The sequence below is a fragment of the Rhincodon typus genome, chromosome 18, assembly GCF_021869965.1.
Source record: "Rhincodon typus isolate 14 chromosome 18, sRhiTyp1.1, whole genome shotgun sequence".
NCBI lineage: Eukaryota > Metazoa > Chordata > Chondrichthyes > Orectolobiformes > Rhincodontidae > Rhincodon > Rhincodon typus.
Window position 1 is genome coordinate 5,435,436 of NC_063349.1, and position 18,208 is coordinate 5,453,643.

At 39.8% G+C, this 18,208-nt stretch overlaps 1 protein-coding gene across 2 annotated transcripts in view; it reads left to right on the top strand.

The window, feature by feature from the left end:
- si:ch211-1e14.1 (UPF0606 protein KIAA1549) overlaps nt 1–18,208 on the top strand; it is a 195,600-nt gene that overhangs the window by 107,761 nt on the left and 69,631 nt on the right. For both annotated transcript variants that reach the window (XM_048607972.1, XM_048607973.1), the window contains exons 6-8: nt 8,255–8,441; nt 11,731–11,790; nt 14,287–14,432. In XM_048607972.1, coding sequence (XP_048463929.1) covers nt 8,255–8,441; nt 11,731–11,790; nt 14,287–14,432 — 393 coding nt within the window. The remainder of the gene's footprint in view (nt 1–8,254; nt 8,442–11,730; nt 11,791–14,286; nt 14,433–18,208) is intronic.

Consider the following 18,208-nt stretch of genomic DNA (forward strand, 5'->3'; position numbering starts at 1 on the left):
GTCGATGAAATGACATCCTTCAAGTGAAATGTTCTTCTGCTTGTTACAGTGGCTGAAGATCCTATTAAGTATCCACAAATGAGCATGATTTGCCCAAAGTAGTGACAATTACATCTCCATACAGAATAATGAATGCCATTTCCCATTCAAAGACTGATTAAATCTAGATTGATGTCTCAGTTTAGTACCAAGGAAGTAATACAAAGCTAGAGGATTACCCCCCTGCCCTCTCAAATTTAGATATGGCACTAATTCAAAGAACAGCAGAGAAAATTTTCCCTGCCTTCCAAGTGTCCAATATTTATCTGTCAACCAACATCACTAAAGCAGTTCATCTGGTCAAGGTCAGAGCTTACTGGAACTGGCAAGTGAATTACATTGGTCATTTGTTAGTTTTGCCCTTTCCATGAAATTTTTTGCACAGCAAGTTGCTGCAAGTTAGAGCTTAAAACACTGCAGCATCTTTTACAGGCCATTTGGAGCCTGGTCAAGCAGCTATGTGTCCCTTTAAATAATTTAAATAGTGAATCTGAGTTGATAGACAGCTCAGAGCTTGAACCAGGAATTATAAGGAACACAAGAGCTAGGAGCAGGAGAAGGTGATTCAGCCTTCTAGCCTACTCAGCCATTTAATACGGTCATGGCTAATTTTATCTTGACCTCAACTCCACTTTCCTGCCCACCCCCCCATAACCCTTTAATGTGTTACTGATGAAAAATCTGTTTATGGCCTCATTAAATTTATTCAGTATCCTGGCATCCACCATGCTGTTGGGTAGTGAATTCCACAGATTCATGATCTTTGAGAGAAGTAATTCCTCCTCTCAAATCTGCTACCCCTTATCCTAAAACTATGACTTCTCGATTTACATTGCCCCACAGGGAAAATACCCGCTCAACATCTACTTTGTCAACCTCCTTTAACATCTTATATACCTAAATTTAAATCTCGTCTCATTCTTCCAGAGAGTCAAGGCCTGAACTGCTCATTCTTTCCTCATAAGACAAGCTTTTCATCTGTGGAATCTATCCAATGAACCTTCTCTGAACTGCCTCAAATGCAATTACATTCTTCCTCAAGTAAGGGGATCACTTTTGTACGTAGTGCTCCATGTGCAGTGTCACCAATGCCTTATACAGTTGCAGCAACACTTCCCTACCTTTATACTCCTTTTGTTTTAGCAATTAATACTGAAATTCCATTTGTCCTCCTTTATTACCTATTGTGCCTCCATACTAGCTTATTTAAATTTATTCATGAGGTCACCCAGATCTCTCTGCATCAAAGTATTTTGAGGTTTCTCTCCATTTAAACCATACATAGCTTAAATACATTTCTCTGCAAAATGGATAACATCGCACTTATCTATGTTAAACTCCATCTTTTGGTTATTTCACCTAACCTATCCATATCTATTTATAAATTTCTTATTTTCTCATTGCAACTTATTTTCCTATTGATTTTAGTGTCAACTGCAAATTTGGCTATAATACATTCTATCTCTGCATCTAAGTCATTAAGAAAAGCTTTAAATAGTTGGGACCCAAGGACTGAACCCTGTAGCACCCCACTGGTTACAGCTTGCCGACTAGATTAAGATCCAGTTATGCCGACTCTGGCTAACCAGTAGAAAGCAATCCTCTGTCCTAGCTAATATATTACCTATAATACTGTGTGATCTGACATTTTGCATAAACTTTTCTGCAGCACCTTATCAAATGCCTTCTGGAAGTCCAGATAAACTATATCTACAGGACACCCATTATCCACTCTAGTAAATAATTTCCCCTTCATAAACGCATGCTGACTCTGGTGGATTGTATTTTGACACTGCATTAGCATCAAGTAACTCACCTCATGACTCCTCGAAGCCTGACCGGCATCCACAAGGCACAAGTCAGGAGTGTGATGGAATACTCCCCACTTGCCTGGATGAGTGCAGCCTCAACAAAACTTCAGAAGCTTGACACCATCCAGGACAAAGCAGCCCGCCTGATTGGCACTACATCCATAAGCATTCACTCCCTTCATCATTGACGCTCAGTAGCAGCAGTGTGCATTGTCTACAAGATGCACTGCAGAAATTCACCAAAGATCCTCAGATAGCACCTTCCAAACCCACAACCACTTCCATCTAGAAGGGAAAGGGCATTGGACATATGGGAACACGACCACTTCCAAGTCACTCACCATCCTGACTTAGAAATATATCGCCGTTCCTTCACTGTCACTGGGTCAAATTCCTGGAATTCCCTCCCTAATGGCATTGTAGGTCAAGCCACAGCAGGAGGACTGCAGCGGTTCAAGAAGGCAGCTCACCACCACCTTCTCAAGGGCAACTAGGGATGGGCAAGAAATGCTGGCCAGCCAGCAATGCCCACATCCCACAAATGAATAGAAAAAAAAAACCTTCAACTGTCCCATTTACTGCTTCCTTAGTAATGATTCCAGCAATTTCTCAATGACAGATCGTAAACTTAACTGGTCTATAGTTTCCTACTTTTGGCCTCCTTCACTTTTTGAATAATGGCATTGTATTAGCATTTTTCCAACACACTGGAACCTTTTTGGAATCTGGGGAATTTTGTAATATTTTAACAAATGCATTCACTGTCACTGCTGCCACTTCCTTAAGGCCCTAGGATGTAGGCCATCACACCCTGGGGACTTGTCTGTCTTGAATCTCAATTGTTTGCTCAGTACTTGTTCCCTAGTGACGGTGATTGTTTTAAGTTCTTTTTCTGTAACCTTCGCATTACTTGTTGCTATTGGGATGGTTTCAATCACCTCCACCATAAAAACTGAGGTAAAATTTGCATTTAGTGTCTTTGCCATTCCTGTGTTCCATTATTAACTCCCCAGCCTTGTCCTCTAAAGGACCAGCATTCACTTTAGCTGCTGTCTTCCTTGAAATGTAGGAGCTTTTGCTGTCCACTTTTATATTTTGCATTGATTTTCTTTCTTAATTAACCTTTGCTCTTTTTAAAGACTTTTACAATATGGTATGCCTTAGTTTTTGCCTTTATATTGTGTATAACTTTGTTGCTTAGCTACGGATGCTTTTACTTCTTGTTACAATATTTCGTCCTCTGTGGAATATATTTCAGATGCGAGGTGTTGCATATCTTCTTAAATGACTGCCACTGTTCATCGACTACCTATTAGTCTTTCTGCTCACTCCATAGGGCCAAGTCAATCTTCATGCCTGTGTAATTACTTCCAACTCCAGAACACTAGTGAGAGACTAGGTTTCTTGTCCTCAACCTGAATTTGAAATTCCAACATGCTATGATCACTATTCCATAGACAATCCTTTGCTATGAGATCATTCATTAATCCCATTTCATTAAACAATACTAAATCCAATATAGCTTGATCCCCTGATTGCTTTTCCAACATACTGCTCCAAGAAACAATCTGTACTGTGCTCTATGAACTCTCCGTCAAGACTATCCTTGCCAATTTGATTAGTCTGTATGCATATTAAAATCATCAATTATTACTGTCATACCTTTCTTCCAACCTTCCCAGTATTCCCTGGTTTAAACTGCGAGCTACTATAGATCTGTGTTAGCTTTCCTCTAGATTACTCACACTGGAGGCTTCTTTCCCTTGCTGTTTCTTATTTCTGCTTATTTCTACTCATCTATTTTCTCGTCTGTGATCAGCTAACTCAGCATAGGTCAGGAGGCATCTAGCTGGAAGACTCCTGATCTTTGTGCTCAGTTAACAGTGAAGGGAGATTTTCCTGCAGAAACTGCTTGCTCTGCCGATGCTGGGTGTGTTTGATGAGGACTGTGTCGAGACCGCTTTATTCCATATCTAACCCTGTGGTGTACCTATCCCAAGTGTCATTGAATACAGTTCTCCTGCTGGTAGCCCACAATGCCTCAAGGATATCACACAACATGTGTATCCTTAATGTGATGATGGAACTTCATATCCACAAAGACACATCTACAGATACTGTAATGGAAGGATGTATCTGCGACAGGTAGATAGGAGAGAATGAGGTCAAAGACATTTTCCTCAGATGATGTTCAACACAGAGGAGTATTAGTTCATTATCTGAGATTGGTGTTGGATGGAGGGTTGAGGAGAGATGGAGGATAATCAGCAGGAGGTTTGCTGGGTTGACTAGTGCCATTCGATTTCATTGGGTCTGGAACCGGTGTTGAAGACTCACAGGGCAATATCTTTCCAACTATATACCACTGTGCTGTCAGCTCTAGTGAGTATGCTTTGCCAGTGTCTCACCCATGTATTGTTTGGGGTGTTGCCTGTAGGTATTATCTTATGAGTTTGACTATTTCAGGCTTTTGCTTAACTAGTATGCGACAATTCTCCCCCTTTATTGGTAGAAAACCCCAGTTGTAGGTAAGGAGGACTTTTCAGGGGTAATAGGGCCATTTGCCATGTTGTTTCTGATGCCTAGGACAATGCCAGTTGATTCTCCTGGTTTCGTTCCTTTCTTTAGACTTTGTAACGCTTTGATACAACTGAATAGCTAGCCCAATTTAGAGGGCAGTTTGGAGTCAACCACATTATTGTGAATCTGGCATCACGTGTAGATGGAAGATTTTCTTCCCTAAAGGCCATTAGTGAACCAGATTGGTTTTTACAGCGATTGGCAGTTGCTATATGGTCACCATTGAGCTGGTTTTTAATCCCAGATTTTATTGAATTTAAATTCCATAGGCTGCCATGATAGAATTCAAGCCCACCTCCCTGGAACATTAGCCTCTGGATCTGGATTACTAGTCCAGTGAAATTACCATTACTTCAACACCCCTCCCTGTCTGGCTTGTGACATTTGGGTTTCAGGTTACCATATCATCATGATCATGAAACACTTTTTATCTCCATGATTGAAGCAGTTCAGTAACATTGCATCTTATTAATTAAGTGAAGAAATTCTGTACACACCTAAACTATTCTCTAGCCTATTCACCCTATACTGCATTAAATCTGAATCAGTCTTTCCTGATATTCCATTATGAGACATGTGAATTGTTTTAAATATTTCCCCCCACAGGGGTTCAGACACAATGGTACTCTGATGAGATGAGATGCCACCTATCTTAGGCAGATTGTTATGTTGTCATGTGTACCTGCTGACCATGCAGATTTACTTGACAAAGATTGAGGAGAGCTGCTTCTGCAAGCCCATGTTGATCTATGAGCCAAATACAGAGCTTGACCATTCGTCTCAAGAAAACCTGAAGCCAGTTTCCACTATATGGATGGTATTCTTAGCAGAATTCAAGATCACCTCAATCTTAAGCTTTTATGTCTCTCTGTTCTACAAGGTTAGCATAAGGATGTCTGCAGTATCCAGCAACTTGCTTCCCACAGTTTTTCAGAAAGGTGGTTGATAGATTGTTCGCCTTGACCAGCCCTTTCAGCTTCTTCCTCGTTGAAGATTATGGCAAGTCTGTCCGTTTCTAAACAGTTGGATTTCATAAAGTACAAGAGTTATCAGTGGCACCATATGGCCACATAGACAATAGGATCTTCCTCCTTTTGGGGATCTCTATCTCCTGTTCAGCATCTAAACACTTGAACCACATTATCTGTTGAACCTCAAGTCCTTCATCCTTCACCTTTAGTTGAATTGGCACTTAGAACATCTTATGCAAGATGCTGACTTTTTTCTGTAAACTGATCAGCTGCTCTTCTATGTCACAGTGATCAAACTATTGATCCTAAGACACATCAAACAGCAGCGCATTGCAGTTAAGTATCGTGGTTGTGTTCAGTGTCAGCCTACTGATGTGCTTCAAGCCTGATTTTGGGTTTTTTTTGAACTCTTTGTTTATGTAGCATGGTGTCACTGGTGGAAGAATAGAGAGGGAGATGTGCCATGTTTAAAAGTAGAAACAGCAGTATGGAAGCTCATACTTAAGCTTTACTTGAGCTTCATCTTTCTACACTCCCTTCATAGCGTTCCCTCTAGGGATATCTGGGGCAGAGAGGAAAAGCTTTCCTCCAGTTGGGACCTGTTCTCTCTATATCGTAAGCCACGCCTCTTCCCCCCCACCCCTCCTTCCCATAACACTGTCCACTAAATCATTCTAACGCAGGTTGATCTTCGACTGCAACGTTTTTGCTAAAATGTCTCCTTTCAGATCATACTTCCAGGTATCACAAGTACTTCATTTGAATGAGAAATTTCTAGGGAAAATTAACATTTTCTAATTTTATAGTGTTGACTATTCTTGATTAAACTGGAATTCCAACCACATCAAAAGTTTCAGGTTTAGAAGAGTAACTGACTCCAGCAGTGTAAAGGAACTGAAGCAGTAATACTTGAAGCAGTATTAGCTCAGTGAGTTTAGGCAGTGAGTAGCTGGGGCTATTTTTGTTAAAAGGTGGGAGCTGTTTAATATTGCAAAGAGATGAAAGTGCAGACAGAATCAGACCGCTTCTGATAGATGTGGAGCATGATGTAATAAAGGTTTGGATGGAAAAGTCTTTCATTATAAAGATAACTTCAGACAGAATTCACATGTGTACCATGTGCTAAGGGGTGAAGTGTTGCAATGTTGCGTGAAAGTTTTAGAAGGTAATTCAGTGGAAGAAGTAACTGTTTTGTATCTGGCACTGCGTACTTGATGCCAGTATTTGTTGACAGCAACTGTTGCATGGCCTTTCCAAGGTCTGTTGTATCTAGCACATTTTGAACCACATCATCTATTGTTACAGAGAACAGAGAACAGTCAACCATCTACCAGATGTTTGCACTTGGGCATAGTGATTTTATGTGCTAATGAGTAAACTTTATGTTCTCGAATTGCATGACCAACATCTCAAGGGTACTAACTATAAATGTGCCTGTATATTGTTTACTATTCTCTGTTGAATAGCACGAGTGCTCAGCTGCAATTTCCTATTGTTAACATTAGATGGAAGTCATTTAATTATGGTACAGTGCCTTTGATGCCATCAGATATTCATTATGATCCATATCATCAACCAGTGTGACATCTTGGTAAAACAAGTAAGCTTGACTCTGTCAGCCCAAATGACACTCCCAATGTGTCAGTGCTGCAATGCTAAAGATGCTTTTCTCTGAATGAGATGTTAAATTGAGGCCCCATTTTGGTGTTTGCATGAATTGGTAATCAGGCAAGGATCTCAGGCCTCTAGTTGAAGAGCTTCATGGAATTTTCCCATCACCTGACCAACATTTCTCCTTCATCTAATATGACCAAAAAGCAATTAATTGCTCAACAGCTCAGTGATGCCTTTCTGTTACTGAATAGGTACTGGAATTACCTATATAAATTATTTCAAATATCACAGTCATCATTATCCATACATCCAACGCCCACCCAAATATGAATAAATTACAAAGGACAAGAGAAGAAAAAGAATTGTGAATGCTGGAGATCCGAAACAAACAGACAACTGAAATTGCTGGAGAAACTCAGCAGGTCTGACAGCATTTGTGGAGAGAAAACAGAATTAATATTTCAAGCGTTGTGACCATTATTCAGAACTCAGTTATGAGTGCAGCTGCTGTTCTGAGTATTGATAGCACTTGCCTTGTTCATATAAAAGGGATCTGCTGATTTCAGGCAATGTATTTTAGCTTCAATTACCTGCTCGTACCTTTTTGAACTGTGATTACATAAGTGGTACAATAAAAGATTCACTGCTAGCAATTAGGACAGCCTGTTAGGAAATACGATTTCCCTTTTTAATAAACAGATTTGTTACTTTCTACCTCTACTTAAATCCTCTTTAAATATAGTGGCATACATGCCCATAGTTAACGGTGGGGATTTCAGTTGTGTGTGAAGCACTTGGGACTACAGAGCAACATAAATACTTCCACATTTCTCCATCTGTGTGAATGATATGAACAGTACCTTTCATAATTACTTTCTCAGTTGATGCCTCTATTCATATGTCATGAATAACGGTCCACTTCAATTGAGAGGAAGAGGAATGGAATCCCAGAATCAATCAGTACTTTCAAATGAGGAGAGGAGAAAGTCAAGCAGCTGAGGGCCATTAATGAAGTTCAAATAGGATTAGTTAATGTTTGATGTAATTTAAATCATAAGGTAGCATAGAGTAGTAGGAAGAAGTCTTCATAGATACCCAGTAAGACACCAGATGAAAAAAGAAGCTATGAAACTCTGTTTTTCCAAGTAGGGTTTACAATTTAGAATTTCCTGGCAGTGTTGTAGCACTCTGGTATCCATTTGAAGCCATGTTAATTTTCTTTGATTTCATGTCACTCAGATTGTAAATGTTACCCATGCTGCCGAGAATTTTGGAGGATTGCGGCAAGGTCCTGTAAATATAACCTTCGCTATCAACGGTAGAAGAGGCTTCCTGAATGGCTCAGATGTGAGTGACTTGCTGAGGATACTGAACCTGGTGGAGTTTAGTTTTTATCTGGGATTTCCTGTCCTAAAGACTGCTGAGCGTAAGTTATTTTATTTGTGTAAAGTTGTGACATGAATGCTGTCAAGTTTCTCAATGATTTAAATGATTAAACTGGATCAGAAACCTGATTTATTTAGCTAATCTAGCAGCAGTGAAACTTCAGACCAATCTTTTCTGGGTAAACAAAAGAAGCTGTCACATTGATGTACTTGGATATGTGCGGAAGTTGAATTGATTCAGGCAATCCTAATGTGTAACTGTGATTAAGCAGAATATCGAGTGGGTTTTTATTTTAGCCCTTTATTTTCATCAAGATGAAAATGTCAGTGCTTGCAGTGGTGCACTTTTACCAGTGCTGCAACTGTTGTGTTTTTATCGGAGGACAGTCCTGATCCAGGAGAACACCCTCCATTCCAGGAGACAAGCTGGTTGCAACTCTGAGTTCTTGGCAAAAGTCATACCCAGGCCTGAAGCCTAGGCATTACTGTGTAGGAGAGTGGAATGAAAGAACAGAGCCTCAAGAAGGCAATGGATATCTGTTGCTCTTTTCCTCTTCTGTAAATGATTCCTCCATCTTTACATTTGTGTCTTAATGCACATATTATTTGGTCATTTAATTTCCTAGGATCCAATAGAACAGTTTGTTTCTTAATTTGGATTGACTTCTTTTGCTAGCCATTAGACAATGAAGGAATAAATATGCCATTAGATCTGTGGTACAGGCTATTAAGTTTATCAACAGTAAAAAGTGAACAGTTACAGAGACATTAGCACAGTAGTTCTTATTTGATTAAACTACTTTTCAGTCTCTTTATTCTTTATTCCATCATGGGATGAGGACATCGCTAGCTAGGCAGCATTTATTGCCCATCTCTAATTACCTAGAGGGCAGTTACGAGTCAACCACATTGCCATGGATCTAGAGTCACATGTAGACCAGACCAGGTAAGGATAGTAGTTTCCTTCCCTAAAGGACAATGGTGAAGCAGACGGGTTTTTCTGACAATCGGCAATGGATTCATGGTCATCATTAGATTCTTAATTCCAGATATTTATTGAATTCAAATTCCACCATCTGCCATGCTGGGATTCGAACCCGGGTTCCCAAAATGTTGTCTGGTTTCTGGATTTACAGTCCAGCGATAATACCACTAGGCCATCGCCTCCCCTGTGTTACTTCATATCCAGTTCAAAAAATATTATTAGACACAACACTAGTCTCCTCACAACACTGAGCCAGTATTTGTGTCTGAAACTTTTACTTCCATTCATCTTCCACTGAGACTTGAATTACTTGTCTCCATCTCAGCAGACCCATCACAAATAATGACTCAGAAGTAGTCCATTGTATATAAACTGAAATCTGTGGTCTTTATTTCCATCCTGAGTTCAGGGATGCTAAAGCCCAATGTAGATGCTGCCAAATGATTTTCAAAGGGTATAAGGGTCCTCTCCCTTTACAAACCTTTCCTAAGTTCTCCATTCCAGTTTGATTCATTCAAAATTGGATCCAGATAAAGGAAATCCAAATAGGGGAATTTCACATGTAAATAGAGCTGTCACTCATTTAGAAAGAGATGGCTGATCTCCAGTTAAAAGCTGACACTGTTCCAATTGCAGCGTATTGATAATTGCAGGGAACTGTCAGAAAGTACTTCTTATAAGAAGTCAAACCAGTACTGACATGCTAAAACATATCTCTACTTAGGTCATGTAATAAGAGCAGCACATTTGAGAGTTAGGATCTCCAGAAAATAAAATCATGGACAGAACACTTTTTGTTTTGTGTGTGCCAATGGGCAGTTTCTCGGATTCTATATTAAAAAAAAATTGTTTTAATTTGTTGAGTCTGATGATGTGGTTAAAGTGTCATTTCAAAGCCACAATCTTGGATTTTTCTTAGCCTATCTGAAACTATTGGAAATGGTTTCTCATTGATGATTCCATACAATTCCAGTGGCAGCTTCCAGCCTAAAAAGCAAAGAAATTGAAAGTATATGCAACTGAACAGTGTTCAGGTCTACAGTAAAACAAAATACTGGAGAAACTCCAAGTTAAACAGCTTCTGTGAAGAAAGAAAAGAAGTTGATGTTTTAAACTCTTTTGGAACTGAACAGATAGAAATATGATAGGTTTTGTTTTTATTTTAGCATTCAGATCTCTGCAACTTTGGAGCTGCCTGTTCAAAATCTTGTTAGAGCAGTAGCTATCTACTTAACTTCGTCAAGAGAAGGATCCCGTCCTTTTTTGCTGTTAGGCGTGGGTTTCTCATTCTGGTAGCAGTTTAGAGATCCTTGCTTGATATATATGTATATTTTTTAAAGTGTGTGCATGGGATGTGGGCCTTGCTGGCCAGGCACTCAAAATGGTTACATGTTCACCATTAGACCAGTTCTTAATTCCAGATTTTATTGATTTCTTTTTATTCATAAGTGGGATGTGAGCATTGCTGGCTGGCATCCCTAGTCGCCTTTAAGCAAGGTGGTGGTGAGCTGCCTTATTGAACCACTGCAGTCCACCCGCTGTGGGCTGACTCACAATGCCATTAAGGATAGGATTCCAGGATTTTGACAACAGTGAAGGAATGACAATATATTTCCATGTCAGGATAGTGAGTGGCTTGGGGGAAAATTTGAAGGTGGTGGTGTTCCCAAATTCAAATTTTGCCATCTGCCATGGTGTGATGGCATGATTCAAACCCATATCTCTAAACATTGGCCTGGGCTTCTGGATTGCTAGTTCAGTGACATTACCACTGTGCCATTGCCTCCCCTGATGTGATACAGATGTGTGGCCATATACTGAGCATGAGATCTCCTATTGGGCTGTCATGCACTTTTGATTAACCATTTACCCACATCTGTGAAGAAAGAAAAGAAGTTAATGTTTTAAACTCTTTTGGAACTGAACAGGTAGAAATGTGATTGGATTTGTTTTTATTTTAGCATTTAGATCTCTGCAACTTTGGAGCTCCTGTTCAAAATCTTTTTAAAGCAGTAGCTATCTACTAACCTTCATCAAGAGAAGGATCCCCTCCTGTTAGGCTTGGGTTTCTCATTCTGGTAGCAGTTTAGTACTCCACATTACCTCGCACATTATGGTTGGCTGAGATGCTGTCAGGACTTTGGTGCCTGTAGAACTGCATCAAAGCATAGCTCTTCACCTTCTCACCTTTCACAAAGAGTGGAGTGTAATTGACAAAGAAATTCACACCAGAACTCTGACCTGCTGTTAGTTTAGTTCCCGAGTATGCGTCCTACTTAGTAAAAATGTATTTGACTGGGGATATTCAGCTGCATGTTAATATCTGTAATTTAACATTTTTACAGCCATCTATTACCCTGAACTTAATCGGTCGCACCTGCTGAAGGCTTCCTGGATAAAGACAGGTTCGTTCCTTGGACCAATGCCATCTGCACATTTGCACTCAGTTCACATGATTTAGTATTTTCCTGTCGACTTTCTTTGATGTTTTGCATGTCTGGTAAATATAAGAATTTGCTTTATCAGCATCATTTCAAGTGTCTTGGCCACTCAAAAGCTTTGTTTTTCTCCCTTTCTTCCATTTCTTTTTGTCTAAGAAATTGTTTTCTTTGTTGGCTTTGATTCCGTGCCTCTAAATGTTCTTTACTTGTGTGCCAGCTTGATTCTGAGCATACAATGAGAGTTAATTGCAGACAAGATTGATCTTGTCCTTGACAGAAATATTTCCATTACTACAGCACCTTTCCTGATCTCAGGATTTCCCAAATTGCCTTACAATCAACGAAATACTTTTGAAATGTCATCGCTGTTATAATAAAGGCAAAAAATCTGCATAGGATTATTCTATACTCATGGGGTTGTTCTGTACTCATCAAGAGTGGAAACTGTGATCTATATTATCCTTCTTAACTCTAAGTGTAAACAGTCACTTGTGGTGTCATCTTCCTTCACATAAAATCATGAAACTTAGAAACAAATGACATCAGTGAAAATGGAAATGGAGAGCAGTTTCAGTATCTGTGTAGGGATAGCACAGGTAATGTCTCAAACTGATTTTTGTCAAAACCTAACCTACAGTTCAAACATATATTTGTGTTCATTGAACTGTTTTTCACCTAGCTTTCTGCATTAGACATCTACGTAGACACCATCTTCCAGATAGCAAAAATGTTAATTGCATGATGCCTATCAAACTTCACAAAATATGAGAGGAAAGGAGTTGTTTGTATGACTGTCTTATTTCTGACATGAACGTATCTACAGTTTAAGCCTATGAATACAGATACATCCCTGCTCGGGAAATTGAAGAAATCTGGGAAATAGTCTAACTGTAGGCACTGCAATAATTGATGTCTGGGCTGATCTTCAATTTTAGGAGATTGCACTATGAGCAAAGATTAGAAAACGAAAGCTCTTTCACCTTGAAAGAATGAAAAGCGGAGCTGAACTTAAAAAGTCAATATAGTAAATGGTATGGGATAGACAAATGAACTACTACGTAAGTTCAGGCTTACTTTGCTGTTAGTAAAAAAAAAAAAAATGGTGTGCAGATTAAACCTCATGAAAGAGGACAGAACAAATTTAATAAGAACATAAGAACTAGGAGCAGGAGTAGGCCGTCTGGCCCTTCAAGCCTGCTCTGCCATTCAATAAGATCATGGCTGATCTTTTCGTGGACTCAGATTCACTTACCCGCGTTCTAACCGTATCCCTTAATTCCTTTATTGTTCAAAAAAAACTACCTTTTTTTTAAAAACGTTTACTGAAGTAGCGTCAACTACTTCACTGGGCAAGGAATTCCATAGATTAACAACCCTCTGGGTGAAGAAATTCCTTCTGAATTCAGTCCTAAATCTGCTCCCTCTAATCTTGAGGCTATGCCCTCTTGTCCTAGCTTCACCTGCCAGTGGAAACATCCTCTCTACTTCTATCTTATCTATTCCCTTCATAATTTTATATGTTTGTATAAGATCCCCCCTCAATCTTCTGAATTCCAATGAATATAATCCCAATCTACTCAGTCTCTCCTCATAAGCCAACCCGCTCAACTCCGGAATCAACCTAGTGAACCTCCTTTGCACCCCCTCCAGTGCCAGTACATCCTTTCTCAAGTAAGGAGACCAAAACTGCACACAGTACTCCAGGTGTGGCCTCACCAGCACCTTGTACAGCTGCAACATAACCTCTCTGCTTTTAATTTCAATCCCTTTAGCAATGAAGGACAAAATTCCATTTGCCTTCCTAATTACTTGTTGTACCTGCAGACCTACCTTCTGTGATTCATGCACAAGGACACCCAGGTCCCTCTGCATAGCAGCATGCTGCAACTTTTTACCATTCAAGTAATAATCCTTTTTACTATTACTCCTACCAAAATATCTGACTTCACATTTATTTACATTGTATTCCATCTGCCAGACCTTTGCCCACTCACTCAATGTATCTATGTTCCTCTGCAAAGTTTCACAGTCCTCTGCACACTTTGCTCTGCCACTCATCTTAGTGTCATCTGCAAACTTTGACACCCTACACGTGGTACCCAACTGCAAGTCATCTATATAAATTGTAAATAATTGCGGTCCCAACACCGATCCCTGAGGCACACCACTAGTCACTGAAACTGACCACTAGTCAGGAAGAATTTCTTCATATGAAGAGCAATTAATTCTTGGTATGGTGTCTTAGGTTTGATAATAGAAAACCTTAATCATTTGATATTGCTGGACATTTCAATTGGAAAGAATGTTGCAAGCTTTTTCTGGCTCATGATCTTCCTCAGTCTCTACTTTGTAACTTTCAAATGCGTCTGCATAATGCTACTGATATCTTTCAGCCATCTAATCAAATGCTATGAATAATTATGTTGAATATGTCATGGCAGCCTTGCTTTTTCTGATCAGTACTCCTAGGTGTGCACGACAACCATATACAGGACAAAACCTTCCAGGCTGAACTTGAGCGAAAACTGGCTCAGCTTATCAGTGAAGCAACTGGGTCAGGAAGACGTCAGAAGCGGGCCAGTACCTTGGGAAATAACACTGTTCAGGTAGGCAGTGTCTTGCAAATGACAAAGATATTGTTCAGCCATGTAATTTTATCTTCTATAGGCCTCTGCGGTTGGGATGAAGGACAAACTTGTCTGTACCAGCTCGTATCTTCTGTGATATAGAAAGTAACACAAGGGATTGAATGCAATAGGAATGGATGTGTCTGGGCAGAATGTTTTAAACGTTGAAAAAAAATGATCAGCCATGATTTAATTAAATGACAGAATTGGCTCACAGGTCTGGATAAGCTGTGTTTCTACATTGAGTGAGCTATGTTGTGTAATACTAACATATTAAGTAAACTAGTTTACTGCATCAGTTGCTTTCCTAATTCAATAAATTTTGATGACCTATTCTGTATCTCTAGGCTTTGAAAATTTAGTCTCGCACTTAAAAGTTCTAGTGTTTGCTTATTCAGCTTCTAAATAAAATTTTATTTTACTATAATTGATTCCTGTAGGATAGTGAACGTGTGGAGCAGGCATTATCGTGCTTTTCCCCACATGTGCCTCCTGCTTGCTGCACATATAGATGATGCCTAATCTAGCTGCCAATACCTTTATTCAACAGTTCCCAAACTGTCGACCTTGATTTCAAATGGGGTCAGAGACAGCAAATGGGATTGAGCCTAGGTGATGTCTGGTTCTGCCCTAGCTCTGCTTCTGTGTCTCTCTCCGTATCAGTGAGAAAAGTCCTGCTGAGGACCAATACCATGAGAAACAAGTTTTAAGCATAAGCTATTGATTCTTCTCCTCCCCCACTTCATCCTGCTCCCACTCAATCTTTCCACATTTTTTCCACTGGTTAAATCTTAGCACTGGTGGCCAGGTCCAGAACTTGCCCTTTAAGACCACTTAATAGAATCACTGACTCACTGAACCTAATGCACCAAGAGATTAGAAGTCAGTTCTTACACTGGTAAGCATGTGGTTGATGATGCAGGCTACAGAAGGGTGGTGGTGTTTGGTGAGGGACTGAAAACGGACAGTATCAATTACATTGTTCCTCCTCCAATCAATTTACTCCATTGACGGACTGAGCTTTATGTTTATTAAACCTTGCTATTATTGTACGTTAGGGAAAAATGAATTCTTAATAGCCAGGTCAAAGAGGTGTGTGTGTGTGTGTGTGTGTGTGTGTGTGTGTAAGACATACTGGAAAAATAAATTTTCATAATTACTTGAAAAACTCAAATTTTCTTGTTCATACAATGTATATTTTAATCTCCAGTATGTACAATTTAATTGTCCACTGAATGTTATTTCGCAGCTTCATTACGGTTTTGCTTCTGTTGCCAGCTAGGGTTACATTAGCTTTCAAATGTTTAAATGGGGTCACATTAGGAAATAGATTGGGAAGTGCTGCCTAGTACTTTGAGAAGTACAAAGAGGCTAAGGGCTCAGATTTGTTGGGTCAATGATATCCATGCTGTAAATTTACTATACCTCTTTATGTCCAGGTTTCTAAGCAATTGTAGATCTGTTTCATGAGGCTAGAGATGAAAACAAAGACACCGTGGGTTAGATAGTGTGAAAGAGCAGTCTTGTGTGATCACCGTACTCTCTCTCAAACCAGCATTCCTCATGATGTAAAAAAGTTTTATTTCCAGTTGGGAATTGATAACAGAACTAATCAACAAAACAAATATACCTGCATGCCAAATGTAGTAATGATTTGGGAATCCTGCAATAGCAGGATTAAAATTTAAAACTAATTGCTTGCATAGCAACCTATACTTTACCCACCACCGTGGGAGCACTCCTGTTTGCTTATTAAGTTTCCTTAAATACCCTGTTCAGTCCACTTTGCTGTCATTCAAGTTTTTGTCCTTCCAAATTTAGGTCAGTCCCCTAGTTACCTATTCTGTAGCTAGGTGGTTATTTCACATAAGCAAATCTGGACAACAAATGTTAGCAAGATTTAAACCCAAGTACAGCAGCAGGATCAAAAGTGAAGGACATTGACCAACTTATTCCTCGTTTACACTAGCCAATTATAATGTCAAAATATTAATATGTTTTTTGGTAAACTGGGCATGGATCACAACAGGTGTTGGGGACCATAGTTGAAATTTTTATTCACCAATGAATCGATTGATCTGTTTGTGATGTGTCCTCACCTAGAAGTCATATCAATGATAATAAGGGCATGAGTAGCTATAACTATTTACAATGGCTTAGCACCTTTTATTTTCAAATTCATCCACCTACAAATCACCTTCCAGGACTGTGATGGAATACTGTCTAATTTATAGTAGATAGGAATTCAGCTCCAATAGCACTCAACAAGCTTGATACCATATAAAAACCAAAAGAACAGCGGATGCTGTGAATCAGGAACGAAAACAAATTTGCTGGAAAAGCTCAGCTGTCTGGCAGCATTTGTGAAGGAAAAAAACAGAGTTAACATTTCGGATCAGGTGACCCTTCCTCAGAACCAGAAACAGGGAATAAGACCTTTCCGTTCTGAGGAAGGGTCACCGGACCTGAAATGTTAAATCTGTTTTTTCCTTCACAGATGCTTCCAGACCTGCTAAGCTTGATGCCATGCAAGACAAATCAGCCTGCTGGATTGGTACCCCATCCACTACCCTGAACCTTCACTCACATCACAACCAATGCACACTTGCTAGCTATACTTCAGCAACTCACCAAGGCTCCTTCAATAGCATCTACCAAACTGGCTCAAATTGATTGGCTAAGTTCAAAAACTTGTTGTCTTGGTAAAACTGCTGCTTGGCCTGCTAACTGCATAGCCTTTTGATACAAATGTTTCAATTCAGGTGCTCTGTGTGGTTGCAAACTTTCAAGCTGCAGCTCACAGACATCCATTTTACATCTCTAAGCACAGAAAAAGCACATGATCTTTTAAAGGGACCACGCAATGCTTTCCCCACCTAGCATTTTACAAACACCAACTTCTAACTTTCTTCCTCCATATCCACAAATACTCCACCCAACTTCGCAACATTTCATAACTGCCAACTAAAGCTGCATGTAACCTAAAGAGAATCCTGAAATAGGGCCCCTGAGTTCTTTTGTGCTTCAGATTGCCAAAGCCTTTCCCCATTTAGAAAATAGTCTACAACTCTACACTTCCTACCAGATAACTTCACACTTTACCACATTGTATTCCATCCGCCACGTCTTTGCCCACTCTCCTAGCCTGCCCAAGCTCCTCTGCAGCCTTCCCGCATCCTCAACACTACCTGTTCCTCCACCGATCTTTCTGTCATTTGCAAACTTAGCAGCAATGCCCTCAGGTCCTTCATCCAGATCGTTACTGTATAACATGAATAGTTGTGATCCCAAAACTGACCCCTGTGGAACTCCACTAATCACCAGCTGCCATCTTGGTAAAGACTTCTTTATTCCACCTCACTGCCTTCTGCCAGTCTCCCAATCTTCTATCCATGCCTGTGCCTCACCCTAACACTACAAGCTCTTAGTTACCACCTTGTCAAAGGCCTTCTGTAAATCCAAATAGATCTTGGCCACTGGCTCTCCTTTTTCTAAATTGCAGGGTAACCAGCCTGTAATTTCTAGTCTTCTGCCACCCTCCATCTTTGAACAGGGGTGTTACGTTTTTTTTTATTTATGTAGTCAGCAGTGACTAGTATCTCTTTTCACAATCAATACCTTCTGCTTTGAATGAACAATGTCAAATGCTGAAACAGTGGGCAGAATAATCAACAGTGGCATCCTGAGTTCTGCAATGTTTCAGCCTTCCATGTATTGTCAAATGCGTTGGCGAAAGATAGTGGGAGGTAACCACA